The sequence below is a fragment of the Echeneis naucrates genome, chromosome 10 (assembly GCF_900963305.1).
Source record: "Echeneis naucrates chromosome 10, fEcheNa1.1, whole genome shotgun sequence".
Lineage (NCBI taxonomy): Eukaryota > Metazoa > Chordata > Actinopteri > Carangiformes > Echeneidae > Echeneis > Echeneis naucrates.
This window is the reverse complement of record NC_042520.1, coordinates 2749170-2775519: the sequence shown is the minus strand read 5'-3', so window position 1 is coordinate 2775519 and position 26350 is coordinate 2749170. Positions and strand designations below refer to the sequence as shown.

At 42.1% G+C, this 26350-nt stretch overlaps 3 protein-coding genes across 3 annotated transcripts; 1 reads left to right on the top strand and 2 right to left on the bottom strand.

The window, feature by feature from the left end:
- Positions 1-400: 400 nt before the first annotated feature.
- tstd2 (thiosulfate sulfurtransferase like domain containing 2) lies at positions 401-4484 on the bottom strand. Its single transcript, XM_029512740.1, has 9 exons — positions 4176-4484; positions 3155-3444; positions 2951-3059; positions 2689-2808; positions 2380-2485; positions 2105-2220; positions 1777-1935; positions 1512-1650; positions 401-1422 (listed from the first exon to the last, which is right to left on the bottom strand). Exons 1-9 carry the CDS (start codon positions 4299-4301, stop codon positions 1193-1195), a joined length of 1395 nt encoding a protein of 464 aa, XP_029368600.1. The 5' UTR covers positions 4302-4484; the 3' UTR covers positions 401-1192.
- Positions 4485-4563: 79 nt separating this feature from the next.
- Positions 4564-12565, top strand: ncbp1 (nuclear cap binding protein subunit 1). Its single transcript, XM_029512596.1, has 23 exons — positions 4564-4739; positions 6145-6233; positions 6461-6561; positions 6650-6806; positions 6903-7010; positions 7223-7344; positions 7532-7601; positions 7771-7986; positions 8199-8296; positions 8388-8451; positions 8535-8645; positions 8887-8951; positions 9066-9128; positions 9216-9290; positions 9500-9597; positions 9735-9857; positions 10035-10137; positions 10591-10684; positions 10757-10860; positions 10973-11090; positions 11211-11351; positions 11530-11643; positions 12009-12565. The coding sequence occupies exons 1-23, from the start codon at positions 4706-4708 to the stop codon at positions 12120-12122; spliced, it is 2382 nt and encodes a 793-aa protein (XP_029368456.1). The 5' UTR covers positions 4564-4705; the 3' UTR covers positions 12123-12565.
- A 543-nt stretch (positions 12566-13108) lies between these two features.
- On the bottom strand, positions 13109-25174 carry slc49a3 (solute carrier family 49 member 3). The gene is made up of 10 exons (XM_029512643.1): positions 24897-25174; positions 20899-21057; positions 20220-20433; positions 19417-19493; positions 18597-18734; positions 17308-17424; positions 17072-17224; positions 16289-16446; positions 15950-16053; positions 13109-14584 (listed from the first exon to the last, which is right to left on the bottom strand). The coding sequence occupies exons 1-10, from the start codon at positions 25002-25004 to the stop codon at positions 14397-14399; spliced, it is 1416 nt and encodes a 471-aa protein (XP_029368503.1). The 5' UTR covers positions 25005-25174; the 3' UTR covers positions 13109-14396.
- Positions 25175-26350: the final 1176 nt, after the last annotated feature.

Sequence of the window (26350 nt, the reverse complement as noted above, 5' to 3'; positions counted from 1 at the left end):
ACACAAATATTCTCTAAGAGCTCAAAGCCTGTTAGAGCAAATATTACACAACACTTGAAGAGAACAAATCTTTGAAGCAGCATGTTGAAGCCCTGATGGAGGGCAAAGACCAACTCCAGAGAGAAAAATCAGTCCTTGAGAGAAAATACAGAGGAACAGGCCTCCAAATTCAAGGCCAAGGCTGACGAGTTAACAGAAGAGTATACGGCCAAGTCCACTAGAAGCCAACATCAGGGCAAAACACTGGTTTTCCAAAACTTGCAGGCAGCCGGCTGCGTTTACACGGTCTCAACTTTTGTTTCTGTAAATTTAAACAAATTAAAATAAAAACACATGCTTCTATTTTTCATAGGTGAACAGTAGACAGAAGGTTTATGGGGAAAAAAACAAACAAACTTGCATCTAGTTTTTAATAAAAATTTTATTTTTGTGTATTGTCTTTGTTTTCCTGCGTAGGTAATCACATGGTCCATGTGCTGTAATCGCTCTGATTTTTACGGTACATCCAGAATATGAACTTCATCAGCAGATATTTTGCTAAATTGTCACAACATTGTTGGTAGTAAAACTACCATTTTAACAAGTGTGTACCTGAGAACATGATGGTAAGTCCATAAAGTAATCAGGAAAAAAGTTTAAATTTGAATATCTGGAATCATTACTGTGTGGTCTCATTGGATGTAGTGTCAAAGTTAGCACACATGATAGCAAACATGAAACAGCATAGGAACAGAGGAGTTGGTGGTGAAAATTAAAAGAGAGTGAGAGGGAGGACGAAAGTTAAACAGACTTCCTTCAGGTGTTCACAACAGTTGCATCAAAATAACAGCTGTGTTACAATTTCAGATATATAATAGCATTGATTTTAAAAGATAAAATACAAATTCTACACAGACAAGCACACACATACACAGAATAAGAAGTTCAAATTGTCTGGAACTTTTGTTTCATTTCAGTTTCACATCACATGCGTTATAAAACCGTGTTCTTACAATTTTCTTGGTAAAAGATTAAGAGTTTTATCAGGATGTCCAACTGATGGATGAGACCGTCGTCAAGATTTAACAACATTCATATCAAAAAAATGTATGACTTAAAATCATACTGGTCACCTTTTGTAGATGCATTTTCTGATTCATAACTCTGGACGTTCAGTGTTTCTCGCATGGCCTGAAAGACTGACGACCGTTCACTACACGTCCTGAGGGATCCTGGGACGCCCGTCCGTGCACTCGCACTCCTCTTTGAAGTGTGGAGTGGCAGAGGACACCCCCCTCTGATCCCGTTCTTTGGTTTGGCAGGTGGGGCAGCAGGCGGTGTTTCCATCCTGTCTGCAGCTGTGGCATGACAGGACCAGCTGGCAGCAGAACCGGGTGGAGCAGAGCTTGTACTGGTCCCACGGGCAGCTGCAGTACCTGCACTCTGAACAGAGACACAGACTTATTACAGTTTGACATAAAGACTACAAGGAAACGTTTAGGAGCTTTACAGCATACAGGGAAAACACTAACCTGAGATGACGTCAGTGTTGGAGGAGATGGTGTAACGTTCATCAAAGACAAAAAGTTTCCCTCGGTAGAAACCTTCTGGAAAACGCTCCAGGTACTTGTGGATCCCACCTTTTAGCTGGTAAACCTCTTTACAAACATCCTTCAAATGCAATTGCAGACATCTTTGTTCAAAGTAAACCAAATAAATAAAAAAAGAAATCAATCTCTTTCATACTAAATATTTCAACTACATCCTATATTTGAAAACTCAAACAGGTCAACTCACCTTTGAGCGGAGGTACGCAGATCCGCGCTCACAGCGGATCCCTCCTGTGCAGTACATGAGGACCTTTTTGTCTCTAAACAGTTCCAGGTTTTGGTCCACGTAGTCTGGGAAGTAGCTGAACTTACGGATGTTTGGGGCCAGGCACTGAATAAACTGGCCCTGGAGAGACAAAATAATCACAGACATTGTAAACTGAATCGTGCCCAGTTTCATCATGATACATTCATTCATCCTAATCCTTAAACACAGTTTAAGACATGTGGATCCCATATGGACTTTTAATTTTGTATTAAATTTTTTTTTGTGGGAAATCTGACAAACTACTTACAATCTTACTCTCGTAAAAGTTACGGCAATCTAGGAGAATGGTGTCATTGCATAGATCTCCTTTGGCCAGAAGAGCCTCCACTTCTTTGTGAAACTCTTCTGGCTCAAGATGAATTCCTGAAACATGAAAAAAAAAAAAAAAAATAAATGAATAAAAATCCTGACATATATATGCATTTTAATGACACAAAGACATAGGAGCAATTATAATGGCTATTTTGGAAGTTCATTATTAATGCGATTCATATCAATTGCATTACAATAATAACATTGCACCTGCTGATTGGTAGGAGATGACATCAGGATCTACACCCATGGGGACGATTTCTTTATAGACTCCGACCCTTAGGTCTGTGAAACAGTCTGCACCACCATCACTCATCTGAGAACACGGGGGCAAGCATTTTATACACAGTTGTGTATGCATAGTAAAAAAAAAAAATACATTTCAGTCCAATTATTTCATGTTATGTGCTGCCATCCAGTGGATCACAAAGCAGACTTCAACTTGAGGCAGGATACATCATCTGAGATGTAGCATTACAAAGGAGAGGTCTATTGTCTCTTATACAAAGTGAGTCTGACCTTAAAGTCCTCCCTGTCCATCTTGAAGAGCGGCTGTGAACACATTGCTTTGATGTAAATGTCAGTGGCTGTGGTGGTGCCGCCAACTGTTCCATTGATGCCTTCAGTCGCCACCCTCACCTGAAGAAGAGGATGATTTATATTAAAGAAAAGAACCCTCTTTTATACAAGTGCAGACAAATGTTTAAAATGTTGTATCCATTCACCAGTTAAAGCTTTCTGTTGTCTCCAATTTGGAAGCGGGATAAGAAATTGTATTCACCTTGCCTGTTAAATGGAGCTTTTCACACAGAGCTTTCTGCCAAGCACAGATGACATGTGGATCCTCCAGCTGACAGTAGTGATAATAAAGAATCACCTTTCCTGGACCCCTGATGGAAAATAAGAACAAGCACAGACATTAGTTTTTATTATGAAAAAAATATTCAAACTTTTCTAATTGATATGAAGGTCAAAAGTACAGTACTTCTGAAGTTGCTCTTCAGAGATGTGGCTGGTGTCGGGTATCCACGCTGAAATGTCCGCTGTCTCGGCTTTGTGCTTGTTTGGATGCTGTGTTTCAGATTCCTTCTCCAATTGGCTCAGCAAACATTCATACGTGGCCTGAGTGAGCTGCTGTATCTCGGCGTCGTGAGTCCTGGCCACGTGCTTGTGAATGGCAGGGTGTTCCTTAAACGACTGGCCACAGCAACACCAAGACGTAATACCCTCCCCTTGACTGCTGTCCCTCTTTGATGCCACAAAGGCGGAAAATGACTGTAGGGAGGAAGAAGAAGAAAGAAGACTTTTTTATACTTTAAAATTCAAATAGCAAGTGTGGTAATTAACTGACATAAAGATAATACACAAGTGGTTGGTTATTCACTGATCACCATTTGGCTTCGTTCACATAGCAAAAAATAAATAAATAAATAAAATGTTATCAGTTCATCCCTGAGTCCAAGTGAATGTTTGTGAACTGCCAATAAGCCAATACATGCCGATTCAGTATAACTCAATACATCTCTTTATGCCCTCTTCACTGTCTTTTTACAAGACATATATATTCTACGGTCTTATGACATTTGTTACTCTGACAGAAAGCACTGTACAAAGAAAAGGCTGTTCATATAAAATTCAACTTCATGGAAAAGCAAAAAAAAGTATCAACATCAGAAATGACCTTAAGCTTCAAAAAGAGAGTCCATTAGGCCTGTTTTACATCATTATTGATTAGAAATTATAATTATTGAAGGATTAACATTATCAAGTGCTACTATGTGGTTTGTCAATCCACCCACCAGCTCATATGATCATTTTTCTTATTGATCATATTGTCTATTACCAAAGTAAAGAACTACCTCAGTGTTTAACATGAGAAGCCTGGTGGGGTTTATTTATTTATTTATTTATTTTATGTCACCTGAATCACAGTTTAATTTCGACTGTTACTAACTTCTGTACAAAGTGTTGCTTTATTGCTCCTCTTGCTGTATTTTTCGTCTCACCTTCCTCCTGCAGAAGCTGTAATATCTCCTCTGGGAGGCAGAAAGTCGTCTCTCCTGTTTTATTTCACTGGATGTGGAGGAGTCCAGTTCCCAGTCTGGGTACAGTGAACAATCCGCTGCCGCCATGGCGTTTAACAGCTTTTCATTCAGCAGAACAGTTCGGCTAATTTCTTAAAACATTTGTTTTCGTCGTCCAAAAACGTTCAGATAATTAACTGTCACAGAAACTTTGAGTCCGGAGCCGATAAAAACAGACAACACTTACATTTTACAGACACAAAAATGGTACAAAAACGTGGATGCAATCAAAGCGGTCGTCGGACGAAAATATCCGGCGCACTTTCCGGTTGAACCCGGAAGTGCCTCAGTTGAATCTGACCGCTTTTATTTTTCACCTCAAGCTGCTGCAGCAGCAGGGAAGGCTGAACGTTTCAGCAACTTGTTTAAACGTCTTATTATTCTTTTTTTATCGTTAGTAGTATTGTTTGAACTTTCTTTCTATCCGTTTTCATTCTTATTCGGAGAGAAGGATGTCGAGGAGACGGCAGAGCGACGAGAACGACGGTTAGTTCAATTTCTAAACGTGATGCTAACGAGCGGCGGCTAGCTAATGTTAGCATGTTAATCTGGTGCAGTCACGCATGATTATTTTGAACTACTTTTACGAGGCCGCGTTCGGGGTTCGTGTATTGTTTTCCAAAAATGTCACGTACTAAGCAGTAATATGAGTTTTTTTTTTATTTTTTATTCAACGTGTCTTAAAACGAGAAGCAAACTGTCTGTATAACGGAAGAGTGAACCGGCATCACCTCCGTTAGCTGCTGTTAACGTGACTAGTTAAAATGGGGGCGGCAACCCAAACAGGTTTAACCTTCAAAAAACAAATATTATATTTATTGTCTGTAGAGAATGAAATAAGAGTCCTTAAAAGACTGATTAACAGGTTTTTTAAGCCCGACGTTGTTTTACAATTCATTTACAAAAGTTTTTCTCTGACAAATTAAGTGCAGAAAATTGCTGTTTTGTAGAAAAAAATATATAGACCTTATATCAGTAGATATTTTTTTAAATTGACTGCTGCACATTCAAGTTGTACTGACAAATATCTCTTTAATCATAACGTCTAATATCATCCCTAATGGCTGTCATTGATTCATTGCATCACTTGTGTATGCAAATATGAGTGTATTGATATTAAATTTAAGCCCACGATAAAAAAGATCTGAGCATCTGTTATTAAAAATGAAGATGCTGTGAATCAGACAGTGCTGCAGTGAAATCATCCAAAGGGATGGGTGTATATATTAAATCAGAGCATGTTCATTATCAGTGATGTGGCCGTTCATTTCTCGATCAATCTTATCAGCTGTTAAATGTCAGAGAGCTTCTTTTCCCTCCGGACCAAAAACATGAAGATCAACTGCTCATAAATTGCTGTTTTCCACTTTCAGTGACTGAGGAACTGAATATGTATCTAAATTGCATTGTCACTAATACTGACTTTTTCTGTTATGTGGTCTGAAAAGTAATTCAGCGATGTATTATTCTCAAAGACATTTTTAGCAGAGGGACCATGAAAAAGTGAGGGTAAAAATGTATTAATTCTCCAGTATGTGTTGAAGTTTAAGATATCTGGATTGTGCAATTCCAACAGTTTCGCTCAGTAAGATTTCCAAATACCATCTTTCACTGAGCCCAGGCTGCAATAACCGCAGTGAAATATTGTGTTCAGTCTTTGGGAAGTTACTCACGAAGCTTTATACAACTATTACTGCAGGTTTATCTGCATTCCTAGTAAAATACTCCTTTGTTGAGAAACCGGTAATGAAAACTGAGCTGTACAGTCTTTTACAAGTTGTGTGTGCATTTATAATCTATTTTAGGCTGGATTTTCTCTTCAGTGAAATCCCTCAGCTGTTGTTTCTCCTTTCACTCACTCTGTGATTGTGTTTCTCTTTTAACCTTCCAGGAGGTCAGCCCCATAAAAGGAGGAGAACCTCAGAGCCCATTGAGATCGAAGACCGTCTGGAGTCACTGATATGTCGCGTGGGAGAGAAGGTAGGGAGTCAGTCCAGATTTGTGTTTTCAGCATGGAGGGGAGAGTGATTCCTCCAGCTCTGAAAAGACTGAGGACAAACACCAGAGCATTTGATGGTATTTGCCGCAATTAAGTATACACAGCACTGCAGTAAAAAAAGGGATGGCTGCTCTGTTTTCATAGTCAAATGCTTTACTTTCATTTACTGAATGTTGCAAATGCTAAATCTCTTCATATGGCTTTACAGAGTACGTCGTCTCTGGAGAGCAACCTGGAGGGCCTCGCAGGTGTCTTGGAGGCAGATCTTCCAAACTACAAAAACAAAATCCTTCGCATTTTATGTGCTGTGTAGGTTCATATCAGTTGTCACCCTTTCATGGCTACAATAATGAGTTATTTAGGTGTTTGTTCTCACAGAATTTTCTGTTTTTGACAGCGCCCGCCTCCTACCCGAGAAGCTGACTGTGTATACAACTTTAGTTGGTCTCCTCAACGCCAGGAACTACAACTTTGGGGGGGAGTTTGTCGAGGCCATGATCAGACAGCTGAAGGAGACGTTAAAAAACAATCTGTATAATGAAGCTGTTTACCTGGTGAGATCATTTTGTATAAACCCCTAACACACCACCCTCAGATTCATGAGTATATTAAAGTATATTCACATTTTGAAACATACTGTCTTTTTACAGGTGCGTTTTCTGTCCGACTTGGTGAACTGCCATGTGATTGCAGCTCCATCTATGGTGGCCATGTTTGAAAATTTTGTCAGTGTTACTCAAGAAGAAGATGTACCACAGGTAGGTAGGGTTAATGTTGTAGTCGTGAGACTAAAGGGGACTGTAGGTAAAGTAATATGAAAATAAATGAATAATTCCATGCTTTAAAGCCACCATCATTGTACAAACCTATTGAGGCTGCTGCACCAGCTAAAAAGTAGCAGTGATGTTGAGTTTGAGTTCCAAATACAAACAAACAGCTCTTTTTCTAAAGATTTAGTTTTAACCCTCAGGTTCGGTCCGACTGGTTTGTATACGTAGTTCTGTCCTGTCTGCCCTGGGTTGGCAAGGAGCTCTACGAGAAGAAGGATGTTGAGATGGACAGACTCCTCAGCCAGATTGAAGGCTACCTCAAGTACGACGCCCTTTTTGATTTCCTCTGCTCTGTCTCTGTCTTCTGCCTTCTCTCCTCAATCTTTTATCACTGTCTTCCTAAAGTGTTTGACTTTCTAATTTCGACTTTCTCTCTGTTTACTTTTTCTCACACCTTATTTCTCTTCATACTTTGATCATGCGTCAGCTGATTATTTCATCATTTTCAGGAGGAGAGTTAAGACTCATGTCCCGATGCTGCAGGTGTGGACAGCAGAGAAGCCCCACCCTCAAGAAGAGGTAAGAGAGACAGCAGGGCTAAAAGTGCCATTTTTTTCAATTAATCTGCTGAATTATATCACATTCCTGTTACCAAAATGAAGTTTAGCACCAGTAAAGCAAAATCTTGTCTTTCATGTTGATAAAAGGTGACCCGACATCCGCTGTACTCTCTTTACCCCCCTCACAGTATCTGGACTGCCTCTGGGCTCAGATTCAGAAGCTGAAGAAAGACCGCTGGCAGGAGCGTCACATCCTTCGTCCATACATCGCCTTTGACAGCGTGCTGTGTGAGGCTCTGCAGCACAACCTGCCCCCCTTCACCCCACCGGGACACATGCCAGATGCCCAGTACCCGATGCCAAGGGTCGTCTTCCGCATGTTCGACTACACTGATGCCCCCGAGGTAACAACAGATACTAATGAACAGACAGTAATGGCAAGTCAAGAGTATGATGTATTATTCAATACATTCAGAACACGTCTTCATATTGAAGCATCAAATTGTGCTAATTTATACAAACTAAGCACGGTGGAAAAATAACAAGCTGCACACAAGCAGGAGACACAAACGGTTTGTGTTTCATGCTTTAGTTGACAGTTTCTCTTTATTCTCAGGGTCCTGTTATGCCTGGCAGTCATTCTGTGGAAAGGTTTGTCATTGAGGAAAACCTGCACTGCATCATTAAGACTCACTGGAAAGAGAGGAAAACATGGTGGGTCTGTGTTTTGTTACGTTCAAATGTTAAACACTGAACAATGGCTCACATATTTCAATGTACCTGATTGTTCTTTGTTCTGTTTCAGTGCTGCTCAGCTGCTCAGTTATCCAGGGAAAAATAAGATTCCCCTCAACTACCACATCGTGGAGGTACTCAGTTTTCTGCAGTTCCATGCTGAGAGATGAATCAGCGTCGTTATTTTCTATTGATATTTATGTTTCTTTGTTGCCAGGTAATCTTTGGAGAACTCTTCCAGCTGCCCGCTCCACCTCACATTGATGTCATGTACACAACACTGCTCATTGAACTCTGCAAACTGCAGCCGGGGTCTCTGCCACAAGTTGTATCCTTGATTGTTTGGCTGTCTTGTTTTCCAAAATACACAGTGAAATTATTAAAAGGGCAATCCGAGATTGATATTTAGACTTCATCCTGTTACAGGGTTCTACAAAATCACACCAAAAGACAAAAAAATATATAATAAAACCCTTGAATTGAAAACGTTCCAAATTATGTGATGCATTTATACAAAATGAAATAGTTCAAATGAAGTTTGACCATCAACCTTAACACCTGCCTGTTAGTTGGCACAAGCCACAGAGATGCTGTACATGAGACTGGACACCATGAACACTACCTGCATAGACAGGTATGCTCCACGTGTACTTCTTCGAAATAGGAAAACGGATAGGAAAAAAAGGTCTTTCATGTATGTACTGTAACACCATCGTCTCATCTCTCTACATTTCTATTTCACCTCCAGACTAATCAACTGGTTTTCTCATCATTTGAGCAATTTCCAATTTCGATGGAGTTGGGATGACTGGTGAGTGATTCTGCTGCCACTCGTAGTTTTTAAAGGTCATACAATATAAATGGATGGTTGCTGACATGATGACGTGTCTGTTTGAAGGTCCGACTGCCTGACTGTGGATTTAGATAAGCCCAAGCCCAAGTTTGTTAAAGAAGTTCTGGAGAAGTGTATGAGGTACTGAAACATTGTCCGCCTCTTCTTTTGAGTTCTTTGAGTTGAAGATATAACTTTTCTCTCTCATATGACAGTTGAGAAGATCTAATTGTTAACAGGAAACTGTTTATTTAAAAAATATTAGTGTTCCCTTTGCTTATATATGCTTATTTGCATATTTTATTTGGACCTTTAACCTGGACATTTGTCTGTTTCCTGTTTCCTCACAGACTGTCCTACCATCAGAGGATAGTGGACATTGTCCCTCCCACCTTCGCAGCCCTCGTCCCTGCAGATCCCATCTTCATTTACAAATACGCAGATGAGAGTGCGCAGACATTTTCACAAATCATCAGTCCATGTGTTAAAAAGACCATAAACATTGCCTTCACCTCTCTTCGGGAAATTACTTACCAGCACAAACACGAAGTGACAAACGTAACGAAGCCTTTCCCCACTTCACAGCTTCGTTACCTGGTTACGCCGTGTCCATCACCATCGCAAACGCCATCAAGAACCGCGCGTCCAACGAGGAGATCTTGACCATCCTCAAAGATGTGCCCAACCCCAACCAGGAAGACGATGATGGTTATTTTATTTTTATTTTGTTTCATGGAAGCTGTTTCTGAGAAGTCTCTATTATTATCAATATAAGTTAGAATAATTTGATATGTATCAAAATATTGTTTTGTGGATAAAAATCCACATTTCTTTTAATCGCTACTCTTCTTACTTACTCTCCCTTTTGTGTTTCACTCCTTCCAGACGAGGGCGAGAGCTTCAACCCTCTGAAGATCGATGTCTTCCTGCAGACTCTTCTCCACCTGGCGGCCAAATCCTTCAGCCATTCCTTCAGTGCCCTCGCCAAGTCAGTTCACCCACCGCCAACAATCACCACCTGTTATCTTTATCTTTTTCTCCTCTGTTAACTAAAATAAATTTGGATTATGTCATAAATTAGGGTTCACTCTGGAAAGCAACTCTAACAGGTGTAGAGTTCAATTCCATCCACAGTTTCGAGTGTCTAAATTATAATAGAAGATGTGATAGTAATAGAATCCAAAGCGAAAGTCAGCTTTATTTCTCTCCACTATTCAAATCACGGTTTGACACCTTATCTGAAAAATTTCCCCTAAAGGACCTAAAAGCAAAGTTATACACACATTATTCATTTTATATCCTCAAAACCTTTTTGTTTGTTTGTTTTATTTTGTCATCAGCGTTCGTTAGCTGTGCACTTAGTGCTCTTCTTCATTCCTTTGTACTGGAATGGATGAATGAATGAATCCTGACCTGTGGGTCTCTCCTGAATCTCCTCCAGGTTTCATGAAATCTTGAAGACCCTGACAGAGAGTGACGAAGGGAAGCTTCACATCCTCAAAGTGGTTTATGAAGTGTGGAGGAACCACCCGCAGGTAAATTATCAGGGACAGTAAATGTAGATTTTTAATGGCGTTCGTGTGAGTAACCCGAGTTTGTCCTGATAGATAATCGCAGTGTTGGTGGACAAAATGATTCGGACCCAGATCGTCGACTGTGCCGCTGTGGCCAACTGGCTCTTCTCTCAGGACATGGCTCACGAGTTCACCAGGTGGGCCAACAAACATTTTTAACCCTGAGAGGTTTACGTTTGAGGAAAAATTAGCTTTATTATGCACATTTTACCAGTGAACTCATAAAATAAAACTGTTGATCTCATGTAGACTTTTCATCTGGGAGATTTTGCACTCGACGATCCGAAAGATGAACAAACACGTCCAGAAGATCCAGAAGGAGCTGGAGGAGGCCAAGGACAAGCTGGAGAAACAGCAGCACAAGAGGGTAATTTTATTCGCCACAGGACATCAGTTCTAAAGTTGACGTTTCTTTAACAGAAGAACGAGCGTGAACTCGAGTCAGCTGTGAAACTTCTTGTATTTTCCCACATTTGTGTGCCATCAGAGGGACAGCGGGGACGACGAGGACATGGAAAAGAACAGCGAGGATGAGGAGGGTCAGCTGGAGGAGCAGATCGAGAGGCTACAGGAGAAGGTGGAGTCGGCTCAGAGCGAACAGAAGAACCTCTTCCTCGTCATCTTTCAGGTACTGAATGAAGCCTCTTTATTTTTCTAACGACCAGCAACTTCTAAACAGAAGTCTCTATCAGCCTTTTGAATCCGGCTTCCTCGCTCATCACGTCCAACCAGAAGCTCCCTGATGGTACAGGACCTCAGTTTAATGAACCCACGTTTGTTTGGGTTTTTTTTTTCTCCTCCCTCAGCGTTTCATCATGTTGTTGACAGAGCATCTGGTTCGATGTGAGACCGGCAGTGTCGACATCAGCACGCCCTGGTACAAAAACTGTATCGAGCGACTGCAGCAGATCTTCCTCATGGTAAAACATCCACACTCACACAGATGTCGACAGATGAGGCTCCTCAGTCCTGCAGAACTTTTACATTTGGTCTGTAATTACAAAATTAGGTCTGCGTTCAGTATTAATATTTTATCAAAGTGCAGTGGACAGTTTGTGTTCAGACACTGAGCCGTCTGTAATTTTGTGACCACCTTCGGGGGGTGTGGCTGAGGGTGGAGAAGTTAAAGTATGGGACCTATAAGTCTCAGGGAGCACGGCAAAATGGTGGTTAGTGCTGTTTGTGGGTTCGATTCCTGGGCCCGGGCCCTTTCTATGCGGGGTTTGTATGTTCTACGTGTCGACGCTGCTCTCACAGCTTGATGTTGTCTCTCCTCGCCGCGCAGCATCACGTGACCATCCAGCAGTACATGGGAACCCTGGAGAACCTGCTGTTCACCGCCGAGCTGGACCACCACATCCTGGCCGTCTACCAGCAGTTCTGTGCCCTGCAGCTCTGAGACGCACAAAGGCAAAAATGGAACCTACACATTAGAAACTGCCAACTCTTGCATCAAGAATATCGTCACCATAGTTTGTTTTTTTTAATTGACTTGTTTTGTGTTTGGTGCCATTCGACGTGTCAGTTACGTGCAAGAGTCAGTTTGAAAAATCCTGTTATTAATTTGCGGTAGTAATCTTTTTATTTTAAATTGGTTTTTTTTTTTGTTTTTACCTTTTTATTTTTATTTTTAACTTGATTTCCGCTGTGTAATCTGTTTTTTTTTTTTTTAAACATCCTGCTTGTATCCTTATGAATGGTCTTTTTAAAACCGTTGGATCTGTCTGAGTCCAGATGGAGCCGGAGGAACGATTATCGGGGAGGAGACATCAGGTCGGCTCGGATTGGTTCTGAATCTAAAGAACGCTCTACTTTTTTATATTTGTTTTTTTTTTTGTGCAATTGGGAAATAATTAAACTCTCCAGAGTCTTTATCCTTCTGCTGCTTTCTGTTGTTTTCTAGACCACAACAGCAAACATTCTTCCTGTATAGGCTGTGATTTTTATTATTAGATGAACACAAACTCATCTGGCTGATCCCATTTGGGCAAGGCAAGTTTATTTATATGGCACGATTCAGCAACGGGGAAATTCAAAGTGCTTTACATTTAAATTCTTTGTTTTCAGGAAAGTCAGGTCAATATGTTTATAGAGATCTTTGTTCTGGTTCCACTGCTGAAAATGAATGTAGATACCTGAAATAGTTTATGAACCAAAAATAAGATTTTTTTTTTTATTATTATTCAGAACTACCAACTTACTTTAACTAATTTGATTGACAAATGTTTCACATTTTCTGATCTTACACACTTTAAAGTCAATATCATACCAAAGGTGGTGGACATGTTGTTAAAGGGGACGAGTCTTCGTTGTAATGTGATAATTCTTATGGAATAATAGCAACCAATTAGAATCAATGAGCTGATGATTGTCGAGAGCAGAAAACTGGCACATGTGCTGATAAAACACACAACCAGGACATGAATGAGAACACAGTGACCTGGTCTTGTTTTAATAGAGAAACTTTATTATTTACAGATGATCGAATTGAATCAAAGGCTTCGTCGATTAAGTTCATTAAAAACTATTTCACCATTTTGAAAAATAGAAATAAATTGTTAATTTGAAATACTGGAATTATTAAAAAAAAATTAAATGAACATAACACAAAATACAGAAGTGTCACCTCCTATAAACAACTTTTTTTCTTTTTACAAATTCAATTCAATGTCAAACTGAAAGAGATGAAGACCTGAAAGCAACATTTCCTAGTTAAAAACCATTAGTGTGGAGTTTCTCCTTTTTATTGCACAAAACCCACAACTGTGTTCAGAAAACGAAGGTTGTGTAGTCACATATTTCCACAACACAACAGGATGATTAGTAAAAAACAGTGTTTGGATTTTTCATAAACAGGAAACTTTGGCTAAAACAAAGTTAAATGTTAGTAAACAGTACGTTAAGAGTTTTAGCACCGAGGGACAAAATACAGACGACGAGGTGACGTCGAAGCTCCTGAGGAGAAAACAGCTTCCTGTTTCCTGTCTGAGCCCGACAGTCAAAATAAGCTTAAACCCCTGCTGATCCCTCTCTTCATTATTTTCTAAATAATCCTATGAATTTCAAGAAAACGCTAAAATGAAGTGACCTCTGAGTGTATTGGGGGATCGTGACATCACAGTGACATCACAGAGCCGCCACGCCGCCGTGCTTCAACACCTGCAGTTTGTCCTGCACGAGGTTTAGTGGTTTTATACCGCTTTAGACGTTTGAATCAACTTTAACTGCATAATTACATTCTGACGTCAGGATGTCTATGGAATGTCCAACTAATCATTAATTGTTGATTATTTAGAAATAATTATTTTCTGGCAAACCGAGAAATTTTAGACATTTCTGTCTAAAGGGGAAAAATATTTAGACGTTTCCTTCTAATGAAGGTTTTGTGTGCATGTTTGAGGGAATGTGATCATTCAGTGATCATTCCATTTGTCGATGGAATGATGGGAACAATCTTCTGAAGTCATTTCAGCAGATCTGTCATTAATTTGCCCTCTAATAATATTTGTCAGATTATTTGTAAAGTCCGTCATTATAACGAGAGTTTGGTCCTAAAAATCACTGTGAATTTCACATTCATCTGAGGTTACCAGGTTTGTTTTGTGCCAAAGAAAACTAACAGCAGCTGAGCCGGTACCCATAATCCTCTCTGTTTCTCCCTCACACAGCAGGTTCACCTCTCCGTGGTGGAAATGCCGCCGTTGTCCTGTTGGCTCCCGTAATTCGCCACCGTGTTGTTGTTCTGTTGGGCGCCGTAAGTGGCCTCCTCTTCGGCCTCCAGCCGTCTGTACCTGGTGTCGAAGAAGAAGACGAAGACGCAGGTGAAGACGCTGCACAGCCCGGCCATCACCAGCGTCGGCACTGAGGGCGAGAAAAGCAGCAGACGTGAGGTCTGATGGTGAAGTGAAGGCCGAGGACACGAAATAAATGACGGTTTATTGGCTGCAGTGACCGCGATGCTCAATAAAGTGAAGTAAACGCTGAAATATTGCTTTTACGTGTCCTCCATGAGACCAGTGGCCCCTTCAGGAAGCAGAACATGTTTGTATTTTTCATTTGTGTAAATAAAACAATAGAGAGAAAATGGCCATCTTGGTTTTTTAAAAGCAGAAGAAGGAGAAGGTGGATCGGAGCTGGGTGACCCCCAACCTGAAAACCACAAGCCGACAGTTTCATCATCAACTGTAAATACCTCATTTCAAGTGGATGAAACTTTATTGATCCCCCTCAGACACACAAACACAACAACAACAAATCGTGTACGTATAAAGTAGGGATGTAAGATCAGATCCCCAGAGTTCAGACCAGGTCTGAGTTTCCTCGTTCAGCGGTGAATGTTTCAGTGGTCAGCGAGCACAAATGTACACATGAATACACGCAGACACGCTCACATCAGGTCCTTCAGGTCCTTCAGGTCCTTCAGGTCAGTCGGGTCAGTCGGATCCTTCAGGTCCTTCAGGTCAGTCGGGTCAGTCGGGTCCTTCAGGTCCTTCAGGTCCTTCAGGTCAGTCGGGTCCTTCAGGTCAGTCGGGTCAGTCGGGTCCTTCAGGTCCTTCAGGTCAGTCGGGTCCTTCAGGTCAGTCGGGTCAGTCGGGTCCTTCAGGTCCTTCAGGTCAGTCGGGTCAGTCGGGTCAGTCGGGTCCTTCAGGTCCTTCAGGTCCTTCAGGTCAGTCGGGTCCTTCAGGTCCTTCAGGTCCTTCAGGTCAGTCGGGTCCTTCAGGTCAGTCGGGTCAGTCGGGTCAGTCGGGTCCTTCAGGTCCTTCGGGTCAGCCGGGTCAGAGTCAGGTCAGTCGGGTCAGTCGGGTCCTTCAGGTCAGTCGGGTCAGTCGGGTCCTTCAGGTCCTTCAGGTCCTTCAGGTCAGTCGGGTCAGTCGGGTCCTTCAGGTCCTTCAGGTCAGTCGGGTCCTTCAGGTCAGTCGGGTCAGTCGGGTCAGTCGGGTCCTTCAGGTCCTTCGGGTCAGCCGGGTCAGAGTCAGGTCAGTCGGGTCAGTCGGGTCCTTCAGGTCCTTCAGGTCCTTCAGGTCAGTCGGGTCCTTCAGGTCAGTCGGGTCCTTCAGGTCCTTCAGGTCAGTCGGGTCAGTCGGGTCCTTCAGGTCAGTCGGGTCAGTCGGGTCCTTCAGGTCCTTCAGGTCCTTCAGGTCAGTCGGGTCAGTCGGGTCCTTCAGGTCCGATCCCCCCCGGCTGTCACCCCAGAGACACCATGGTCATGTCGGTCATGTGACCTACCTGTCCAGCTCAGGACGGTGTCCCCACAGGTGGACAGGGGGGAGTCGGCGAGACGTTTGGTCAAAGCCTGAAGCAGGACGATGTAGAGGACGGACTGAACCTGCCTGAGGAAACATCACAATTACAAGGAAGATCATGAACGATCATCATCGAGTACACGGATGATTTTTAATCTGATGAATGATGATAATTATCGGTCCTCAGATTCCTGGTTCACGACCATCTCTGAGGATCTGACGTGGGAGGAAAACATCATCATCTGTGCCCTCTGCCCTCTATCCAATCAGATTTCTACCTGCTGTGTGTGTGTGTGTGTGTGGATGCTCAGAGGGTCAGTACCCCGATACGAAGATGAGTCCGGCAGACGTGGCCTCTCCCACCGGGTACGAGCACTCCACTGACAGCTCCATGGCCACCGGGTAGATGGAGAAGCCGAACAGGCCGAAGAGCGAGCAGACGGCGGCCACGGCGGCTTTCTGATGCGGCATCAGAGTCACCTGTGGGGACGGCGAGGGGACGGGGGTCACACTTCAGGTACAGCTTTCGACACCGAGGCGTTGCTAATATTCTGCCTCTGAAATGGAATAACGCCATCTCTGACTGTGACACACGATCCCGATGAGCTGAATGGAATTACAGGCGTTCCTAATAAAGTGGTTATCAGCAGGATCCAGCTGTAATCCTGTTTTTTTATGTTTCCCCTTAAAGTGACAGTTCATGGAATTCAACGGGTTAAAGGTCAGATTGGATCAAACCTGACTTTAACTATAATATCAACTCTTCTGCCACTTCAATCTTTTTTCTTTCTCGACTTTAATCTAACTCTCCCTCATTCAGCAGGAAATTATTATTTCAGCACGGCGGTTCAGTGATGATGAACAGATATTGAACAACAAAATGGTAAAATGCAGCTTTAACAGTATGAACTGCGTCTTCACTGCAGACAAAAGCGACGTTGACATTTGAATTTTATCTTCTAAAAGTCTTCTAAAGCACATTTTAAATGTTAAAGATGGAGATTCACGTTTCCTTTAAGCTGCGGTCTCCATGTTCATTCATCCCAGTTAAGATCACCTGTGAAACGGATATTAAAGTTGGATAAATGACGTCTCGTCTTCTCACCAAAGAGAAGCCGATGCACGCCAGAGCAGTGAGGCTCATGTTGATCTTCGTGGCTTCGATGAACTTCTTGGTCTTGTCGACGTAGAGCCCCAGAGCGCCGGCACCCACGATGCCGAAGACGATGAAGAGAGCGCCGCACAAGCCGGCAAAGTCCTGCGGGGGAGGGAGGGGGGGAGGGAGACGTTACAGCGGCTCGAGGAACATTTATCAGGAAATTCACTCTCAGCTGGACTCACGTTATCGTATCCCTGAACACACAGGATCTGCTCCAGCAGCGTGGAGAAGCAGGTGAAGACGGCGATGCCGGAGCCGAAGCAGAGCAGCAGGATCATGTAGGCTCTGCTCTTCAGGAGCTGCAGAGGGGAAAGTCACATATCAACCCTTTCTGCTTCTTCTGAACGCAAAATTAAAGAAATCGGTTTTCAGCGGGGAGCAGGTGTACACGTAAAACACTTTTATAGTTTTTCTTTCACTTTGAAGTCTTCTCACGGCTCTTCTGCTCTTCTCTTTTTGTGCAGTGTCACATTCACACGTCTCTGTGGCCGCATCAAACGGCCCATTATACTGAAAAGGAGCCTTTCCGTTTCTACAGAGCCACAACTTCACATCCACAGAGCAGACAAAATAAGAAGTGTGATTACAAAGTAAATAAGTATATTATGGAGCTGACTCTAAAGTAAAAAATAAAGTTACTTTGGTCAGCAACCAGAAAATAACTGCTGGAGATGGACGAGATTAAAAACAGAGTGAGAGAAGGTTTTCTGTAGAGCAGACTAAATTTTAATACAATCTGACAAAACGAACAGCTTCTGCTCTGAAATAATGAGAATATGATTAATTGTCATGAATTAGCTCCACGTCAGCTGAGCCGTCCACGTCGTCGCTTTTCTGATACGAGATGAAAAAATAACACCGCTGACTATAATAATTCATCTGACCTTCACCCACAATCCAACCAAATCAACGATTTTTCACCGGCAGTCTGATGTATCTGAGTCTGAATATCATTTTCTCTGAGAGCAGCTTCCTGCATCCATCCATCCACCCATCATCCATCATCCATCCATCATCCACCCATTATCCATCATCCACCCATCATCCATCATCCATCCATCCATCCATCATCCACCCATCATCCATCATCCATCATCCACCCATCATCCATCCATCCATCCGTCTATCCATCCATCCATCCACCCATCATCCATCCATCCATTCGTCTATCCATCCATCCATCCATCCACCCATCCATCCACCCATCATCCATCATCCACCCATCCATCCACCCATCATCCATCCATCCATTCGTCTATCCATCCATCCATCCACCCATCCACCCATCATCCATCCATCCATCCATCCATTCGTCTATCCATCCATCCACCCATCATCCATCCATCCATCCATCCATCCATTATCCATCATCCATCCATCCATCCATCCATTATCCATCATCCACCCATCATCCATCCACCCATCCACCCATCCATCCATCTTATGCTTTTGCTCGTCCTCGTGTCCTCACCAGTTTGATTCCCTGTATGAACGGTTCAGAGCTGGAGGACTCGGCGCTGGCTGAGGGCGGCGTTGGCGGGGCGCTGCTCCGTATCCCCACTGTTGCTAGGAGACAGATGATGCATGCCGGGACCGCATAGGCAAGCAGCTAAAAAACAAGGACAACACACACACACACACACACACACACATAATGTGATGATAAATGGATGTTAGCACCTTCAATCAATGACAATTCATCATCATTAGCAGGCGGAGGGGGCGGAGCCTCAGACCTGCAGGCTGAGCTGCTGCTGTGACCTTTCTCTCCTGAAGCTTCACTCCCTTGTGCTGTCCCCAGATTGTGTGAATCTGGGACAACGGAGGTTTTGAGCCATTTTTGTCCTGACTGGACAGTTCACACTCGACATGGGGGGGCGGGGGCGGTTATATACCACTAAAGCCCCGACTCAGATTCAGTCCAGGGACTCTGCTGTGGCGTGCCAGGAACCGAGACGCACGAAGGACACCTGATGTTCCTGTATTTGTTCTATTTGTTTGTACTTCTCAACAGTAAATTAAAGGTGCCTATTTTCCGCCTTTCCAGCCTTGATGTCTGTAGTAAAATGTATTTGGCGTTCCAGGAACTTCAGATTTCTGTCTGGACTGAGACCTTTGAAACTTGAACAGTTTTAATACGGAACCTAGACCTGATCTATCATGGAAGACCACATGGAGGCCTTCATGGACCTGCTCAGTCCTCACGTTTATAACTGTTGTTTTGTCTGGTGAATGACAAAAGGATTCGTTCAGCCAGCGGAGAGCGGGAACCTTGTTGTAGTCCAACTCACCAGGAGGGGGACATCTGCAGGTCTCTGCGCCATCAGAGGGGAGATGATGTTGGCGAGCAGGATGCCCAGAGGATTGGCTGAGGAGGGAGGAGAGAAACGGGACTGAGCGTCATCCTGGTTTCTGTCCCGCACGAAGAATCAGAGCGGCTTCGTTCTCCTCTTTGAGAGAAATCACCGTCTTCATGCTAAAACTCACCCCGATTCAACATTTGTTTTTATTCCTTCACATCATGAATCAAACGTCTTATTTGACAATAGCTGTTTCTCGCTCCTTCATTTCTTACACATAGGAGTTCGCTGACATGAGGAAATGTGTTGAAACTGACCCACTTCCTGCTTGATTAATTTTACAAAAAAAATAAATAAATAATAAAAACTGATGGGAAAAAGGAACATTTCATTTATACAACAATAGCGAGACACAAAGTGACAAAAGAGAAACGGGATATTTGTTCCTTTTTTCTCCGCCGTAATTATTTTGGCTTGAATTCAGCTTTTCAATGTGATTTTCCTTCATAAGTGAATTATGAATTGTGAGTTTCAGCCTACTTTGGTTTGGACCTTCTTTTTTTTTTTTTTTTTTTTTTAAACCAACAGACCAAAGAGTGTATCAGGATTGGGACAGCGAGAGATTGACAGATTTCTACTGATTTAAGTTTCTCTCATTAAAGGTGAAAAAAAAAAAAACATATATATAAATATATGACTCGTGTTATTTATGGATTGGTCTCTGGTGTACACAAGCTGAAAAAAGCTGCAGTGATGAAGTCACGCCTGTTTCTGATCAATAATAAATCACTCACACATGGAGGCGATGGTGTTGGCGGTGGCCCGCTGATGGTCGGGGAACCAGAGCGCCGCCAGCTTGGTGGGGGTGAAGATGATGAGCGGCTGAGCCAGAGCGCCGAGGGTCTGACCCAGCATCACCACCGGGTACAGAACCTCGGAGCTGTGGGACAGAACGCTGACGAAGCGCAGCAGGGCTCCCAACATGTTCAGGCCGGAGCCGAGGATCAGCTGCGACGGGACAAAAAACACACGCCAGTCACGTTTTCTGTTCTTTGTCTTTAAATTCGTCTGCACATCAAGCAAATTGCAATAAAACAAAAGAGAGTGAAAATGAGAAATATCACACACATCCCACAGAAACTGAGTCAAGCTCAGATTATTGGACCTCCTACTGCGTTTCCCCCCTTTGACATAAATATCTGTTGCTGGTGTGGTTTTTGTTCTCACACAGAGCTGGTTTTCTCCCAGAACACGACATCTTTAGACTATTAAAATCTTCTCCTGGGCTCTTTCCTTCCTTGCACATGTTTAAAATCAGTTGTCACTTGTTTTTACTTTTCTGCTGCTGTCATAAAAAACAGACTCCCCAGACATTTACTGGCTCAAACCAGAACAGAAAAAAAGGACTTTTGCTCATTTTCCTGGAAACTTCCCCTAAAAACAGCAGTTACTCAGCGTTAGTGCAGATTGTACCGTGATTCGGAGGCCAAGCGTGTCCAGCATCCACGTGGTCCCGAAGCTGAGAGGAATGGCCACCACCATGTAGACCATCGACAGCCAGTTGATCTTTTCCAGACTGACCTTCATGTACTGGGCGGACTGGTCTGCTACTGGAGCAAAGGTCAGCCATATCTGGGAGGACACACAAAGCGTTTCTAAATTAAATCCGTCAACGACAAACATGAATTTATGAAAATAAAACACCTCAATTGGGAGTGAAAACATTTCTTTATGTGAAAATTGGATAATGATCCTTTCTGGCAGGTGGCTTTTGATAGAAAATACCTGCAGAGAGATATTAACCAATTGAAAAGCACATTTTAACACAGTATGCTTTCTCATTAGTGTGCAACAATTATAGCAGATAACCATTCAAAATGTTTAAAGTGTTTCTTTGTATAGACATCACCTTTAAAAAGGATTTCAAAACTCCAAAATGCCTAAAAGAGCACGTGGTGTTAAAGAATGAACAAAAAAATGTCAATGTGAATTTGGAGTGAATTCAAAGTTACAATGAGTGATAGCAGTAAAGTTTCAGTGTCAATATTCAGTTCTATCAGAAACACTTTGATCATCCTCTGGAGAAATTTGGTCCATTAAAGGCTCCAAATAGAACTGTAATTAGAAATATGTGCAGGTTTTATAGTTATAATAACGATGGAATATGAAAGTAAAATATATTTTTTATAGCACATTATAAAAAAAACAAGTGTGAATATGTTATAGGAAAGGAAAGATTAAGTTAAATTTCAATGAATTTTATATTCAAATATATGCATCTGTTTTATACATGTAGTGAATAATTGCAGAACAAATTTTTAAAAAGTGCAACTGAAGTTCCAGATCCGCTCTGATCAGATTCAGAATCTGGTTCCACCGTCTGGGCAGCATAGACCAGAACGGTCTGGGCTGAGATGGTCCTGTTCGCAGTGACGATGATGAAAACCCAGAAGTCCCTCTGAAGGTAAATGTCAGTGACGCCAACTGAATCAGCTGCAGCCTGGACCATCTGTAAAGGTTTCACTGAGCCGAGAGGACCGCAGAGGTCAAGACGAGAAATAAAACCACTTCGGGAGCTTCTTTCTGCCAGGAATAAATCAATGTGGTTGTGTAAATCTCTGCAGTGTGTGAAAGCTTGAGCGGTGACCTCGGCCTGCACTTTCAAATATCAGAAAATAAACCAAAAAAAAAAACCAACGACTGAGAAATGAAAGGTGAAAGTGAAGGTTGGTTTTTTTTTAGTCAGTTGGTTTCTGTCGATTTGATTAAATCTCATTTTTACAGAAACTCTCAGCTGAGAAAGATTAGAAAAACGCATTGTCTTTTTTCATTTATTAGTCAAATCATTTTGAGAGCTTTAATGTGTGATAACAGATGAAAGCGGACCAAACACATCAACATGTGGACGACCTCTCGTTGAACGGCGGCCCTGTCGTTTGTCCGTTCAGTGGATCTCACACAGAAGAAGCTCTGCATCAGATTTTCTCAGTTGTCTTTGTTGTCATGAGACCCGGAGATTTATTTTGGAGAAAAGAGGAAATGAAAACACAGACGTAGTCAGCTCGTGTTATTGTGATCTCATGTGAGGATTTATTACTGTGGGGGTTTTAAAAGGTGCTGAGCTTCAGTCCAACTTTGAGATGTTTCTACTTCAAATTTACATTTTCTTGATGTTTTAGCTGCGTTTTCGAAAGTCTACTTTACTTTTTACTAAAGATTTTAATTTGGAGGCGCGCAGCCTTTTCCCAGGATGCAATGCCAGTGCATCTACACGCATTAAAGAAACTGGGTCACCGCATGCTCCCTAAAATGTCATATAGGCCAGAAGTCTGGTTTTTGTTACTGGGAAGGAGAAACCAGCTCACACGGACAGATTCCTGCAGCGAGAAACAAGAAAAGAGACAGAATGACTCTGATCTGAGACCACAAACGCAACTCCAGTCCAAAACTCTGTGATGCAGACAACAAAGAAAAAGCTCATTTGTGTGGACTGATCAGCTGACGTGGACGCACAATGTCCGTCCTGTCCTCGTCCGAGGGATTTTACACGTCCACACATTCCTGCCTCTGTTGTTGTTGAGACCTGCGCTGGTTGAGATGTCCAGTGACGCTTCACATTAAAACCAGCAGACGCCTTTAAACCACAAACAACGTGCAACTTACTTCAATTCAAAAGTGTGTAATCTTTGTTTGGCTGGCACATTTCCAGGCTGTCACACTGTCTTCCAAAGTGGAAATATTAAATTACACGAATCTTCCTTTTCCTGTCCAACTCTAAGAAATGTTTTTTTAGGTATTGGATCATTAATTAGAGCCATGAGAAACATTTTAGCCTTTTACAGCAGAACAGAAATGACAGAAATATCAAAAATGGTTATAAATTTAGAAAAAGCTTATTCAGTTTTGTTTTTTTTTTCAGTATTTTTTCAGTATAATCCATATGGCTTTGAAAGAGTTACATGTATCTGCAAAACAAATGATCATGTTTCTGCTTGCCTGCTCTGGTTTTGCCAGTTTGTAAAGACTTATTTCATTTGGCGTTGGATTGTCAGGTCTAACGGGGAGAACAGAAAGTTTTCTTCAACCTTCGAATGAAAAAACTTAATGCTTTATGTTCTCGAAGGTCACGTCCTGTGAAAACAGAGTTTGTCCTTCACCAGGAGCCGCTCTGCTGGAAAGTGTTATTTGAGCATGTTATGATTTGGCAGCATACGAATAAAAACTGAGTTGAATTCTGCAGCCAGCTTTGGAGGTTTTTTTAAACTTTGCCATGAAAAATTGGATAAAAACTATTTGGATAAATGTGAAATGTAAGTTGCTGGATTGCTCGACGCGACTAACAGCCTACAGCCAACTTCAGCAGTGCTGCTAATGTCACACAGATTGATGTCTCACTGGCTCTCGGGCTGTTATTTGTCGCTTCATGAATGACTCGCCAACAGCTGAGCGTCTTTTGTGGAGCGGGAACACCAGCCCCGAGCAAACAAAAGGTCCCATAGAGAGGACGAGTCCTGTGGGAGCTGGAAATAGGTGAGGGGGGAGAGAGAGCTCGGTTTGTATGACTGAGAGAGGCACGCTTGCTTCCAGGCACACTCGGCCTTACAATGACAACATCCGCAGGGAATGGATATCAAGTGCCAGCAAACATGAGAGGCCAACACATGTCATCTACCTGCTGTGCTCAGCTACACATCTGCTGCTCGGTGATAGAAAAAGGCAAAAGAGTATTCGTTTAAAGGAGCACATTGTAAAGTGAATACAGTGCTGTGGTGACAGCAGGACTTAGTTCTGCACCTAATGACAGCTGTGAATGGATTATTTTATTATCACTGACGGTGTGCTCAACTAAATATTGTTTTAAATATCATTTTTGACACGTTGCAAACTGGAAATATCTTCTTTAGGTTAGCAGAAATAATGGAGGCAAAGATAAATGATAATGATAAATACTGAAGGGCTTGTTGACATCCTTGAGCTGTGAAAGATGAAAGCTACCTGATGTTAACTTATGTTGATGTTATCAAACTCTTGCACAGTATTGTAAGAAGGAGGGCAGACGAAGGACAATGGAGTTGTCACTCTCACCACTGTCATTGTCCAGGTGACATACGTTTTCTGCAGCTGTTTGCTGATGTCCAGGTGTGTGTTTGTTAACCTGGAGCTTAAAAAAAAAGCACAGCATATGGCAGATGTTCCTCCAGCAAACTTTGGTGAAAACCTTTAAATTAGACCTCTCGCTCACGCCACTGAGCATGCGCGGAGGCGGTTGTGACGTCATTGACAAGTGACCAAATAAGATCGGTTTATTCATTTATTAATTCACTTTATTTATTTATTTACTTACTTAAACTGTTTGAAAACAACTTGAAGATGGAAGTGAAACACCCGATTTGAAACAAGCGTCGGATTGAAAAGCCTTTTCTGCTAAGCAGACAAATAAACAAATGAAAAGAGAGGTTTTTCTAACTCACCGTCGCGTTGGAGCAGTTCAACAAACACAACACCAGCAGCACGAACCATCTCCTCCGGTACAGCTTGAAGGACAGCAGCCTCCTCGGCTCCGGCTCCGGCCCCTCCATGGGACCGGCGGCCTCCTGCTGACTTTATCAGTGTCCTTTCTTCTCAGGGTGTTTGCTCTTTTGTTTGTCTAATGTCTGCGTTATTATCCTTTTGTTGTTGTTGTTGTTGTTTTTGTCAGAAATAGATTTTTAAAAAAAAATGAGGAAAAGTCCAACCGAACTGGATCCAGGAACAGTGTACAGTGTAAGATCTTCTCCTGAGATGATGGACCACTCCGTCAATAAAACCTCAATTTGCTTTTCCTTTCTGTACCCTTCTTTAGTTGGCTGTAATAATGTGTGTTTTTGATGTTTGATGTTTTTGTGTTGTTGATGATCATTATCAATCTGAACAAACAGTTTCAACTAAAGAAATCAGAGCAAAATAAAAAGTAATTTGCAGTGTTGTTTTGATTCAACTCTTTCTTTAGCAGAATGGACGTAGACAATGAGACCCACTTTTCTTTTCAACGACAGCTTTAACCATGTCCTATTTGCCTTTTTACAAAAGTCAAAGGACCGCGAACAATTCTTAAGCCACTTGTGTACTATAACAAACCAAAAATATCAACATCAACGTCATCATCTGTGTGCTCTTATCACTTTATTTGGCAAACAGTCTTCAAGGTTCAAAATAACTTGATCTTTTTATGATGTAAATCAAATCAAACAAAGATTGACTTCTACCACAGCCGTCAACTGCCTCATGTAACAGTCAGACAACTGTTCACACTTTAATTTACACATCATAAACTTAATGTTTCATTCTGCACACATATCTGATATCTTATGTCAGCTTGTTCTATTTTATCTATTTCTATTGCTGTTTTTTATTCCATTCACCCATTTTTATATATGCTTGGCATTCACTGTGGACAACTACAAAGAACTTCACTGTGCAGAGAAACGTGTTTCTTCACGGTACAGAGGACAACAAACGCTTTCAATGAGTCAAACAATGACTTTCCATCCTCGTCGCTGGGAACACGAACAGAGTGAGGCATCTTCTTGTTGTCGACGTCTCTGATGGACAACACGCCTCCCTCTCATTAACCCTTCATGTATTTCTTGTTGTTCAGAAACTCAGCTAAAAGAGAATGATACCAAGTGAAACACTGACTCACTTTTACCTGAATACCTGAATATATATATATATATGTATTTCAGTTTATAAATTTGGACTTGTGTTTACAGACTTTGCTCTTATGATAAACAGAAGACAGGTTGTCTTTCACCGTATCCACACAACAGGAAAAGACTGAAACAATCCACTTTCTCACAAATTTCTTCCTTGTGCACTCCATCCGTTGTCTATTTGACTGACAACATGTGCATTAAAATTTACGCTGCCCATTCCCCAAGAATTT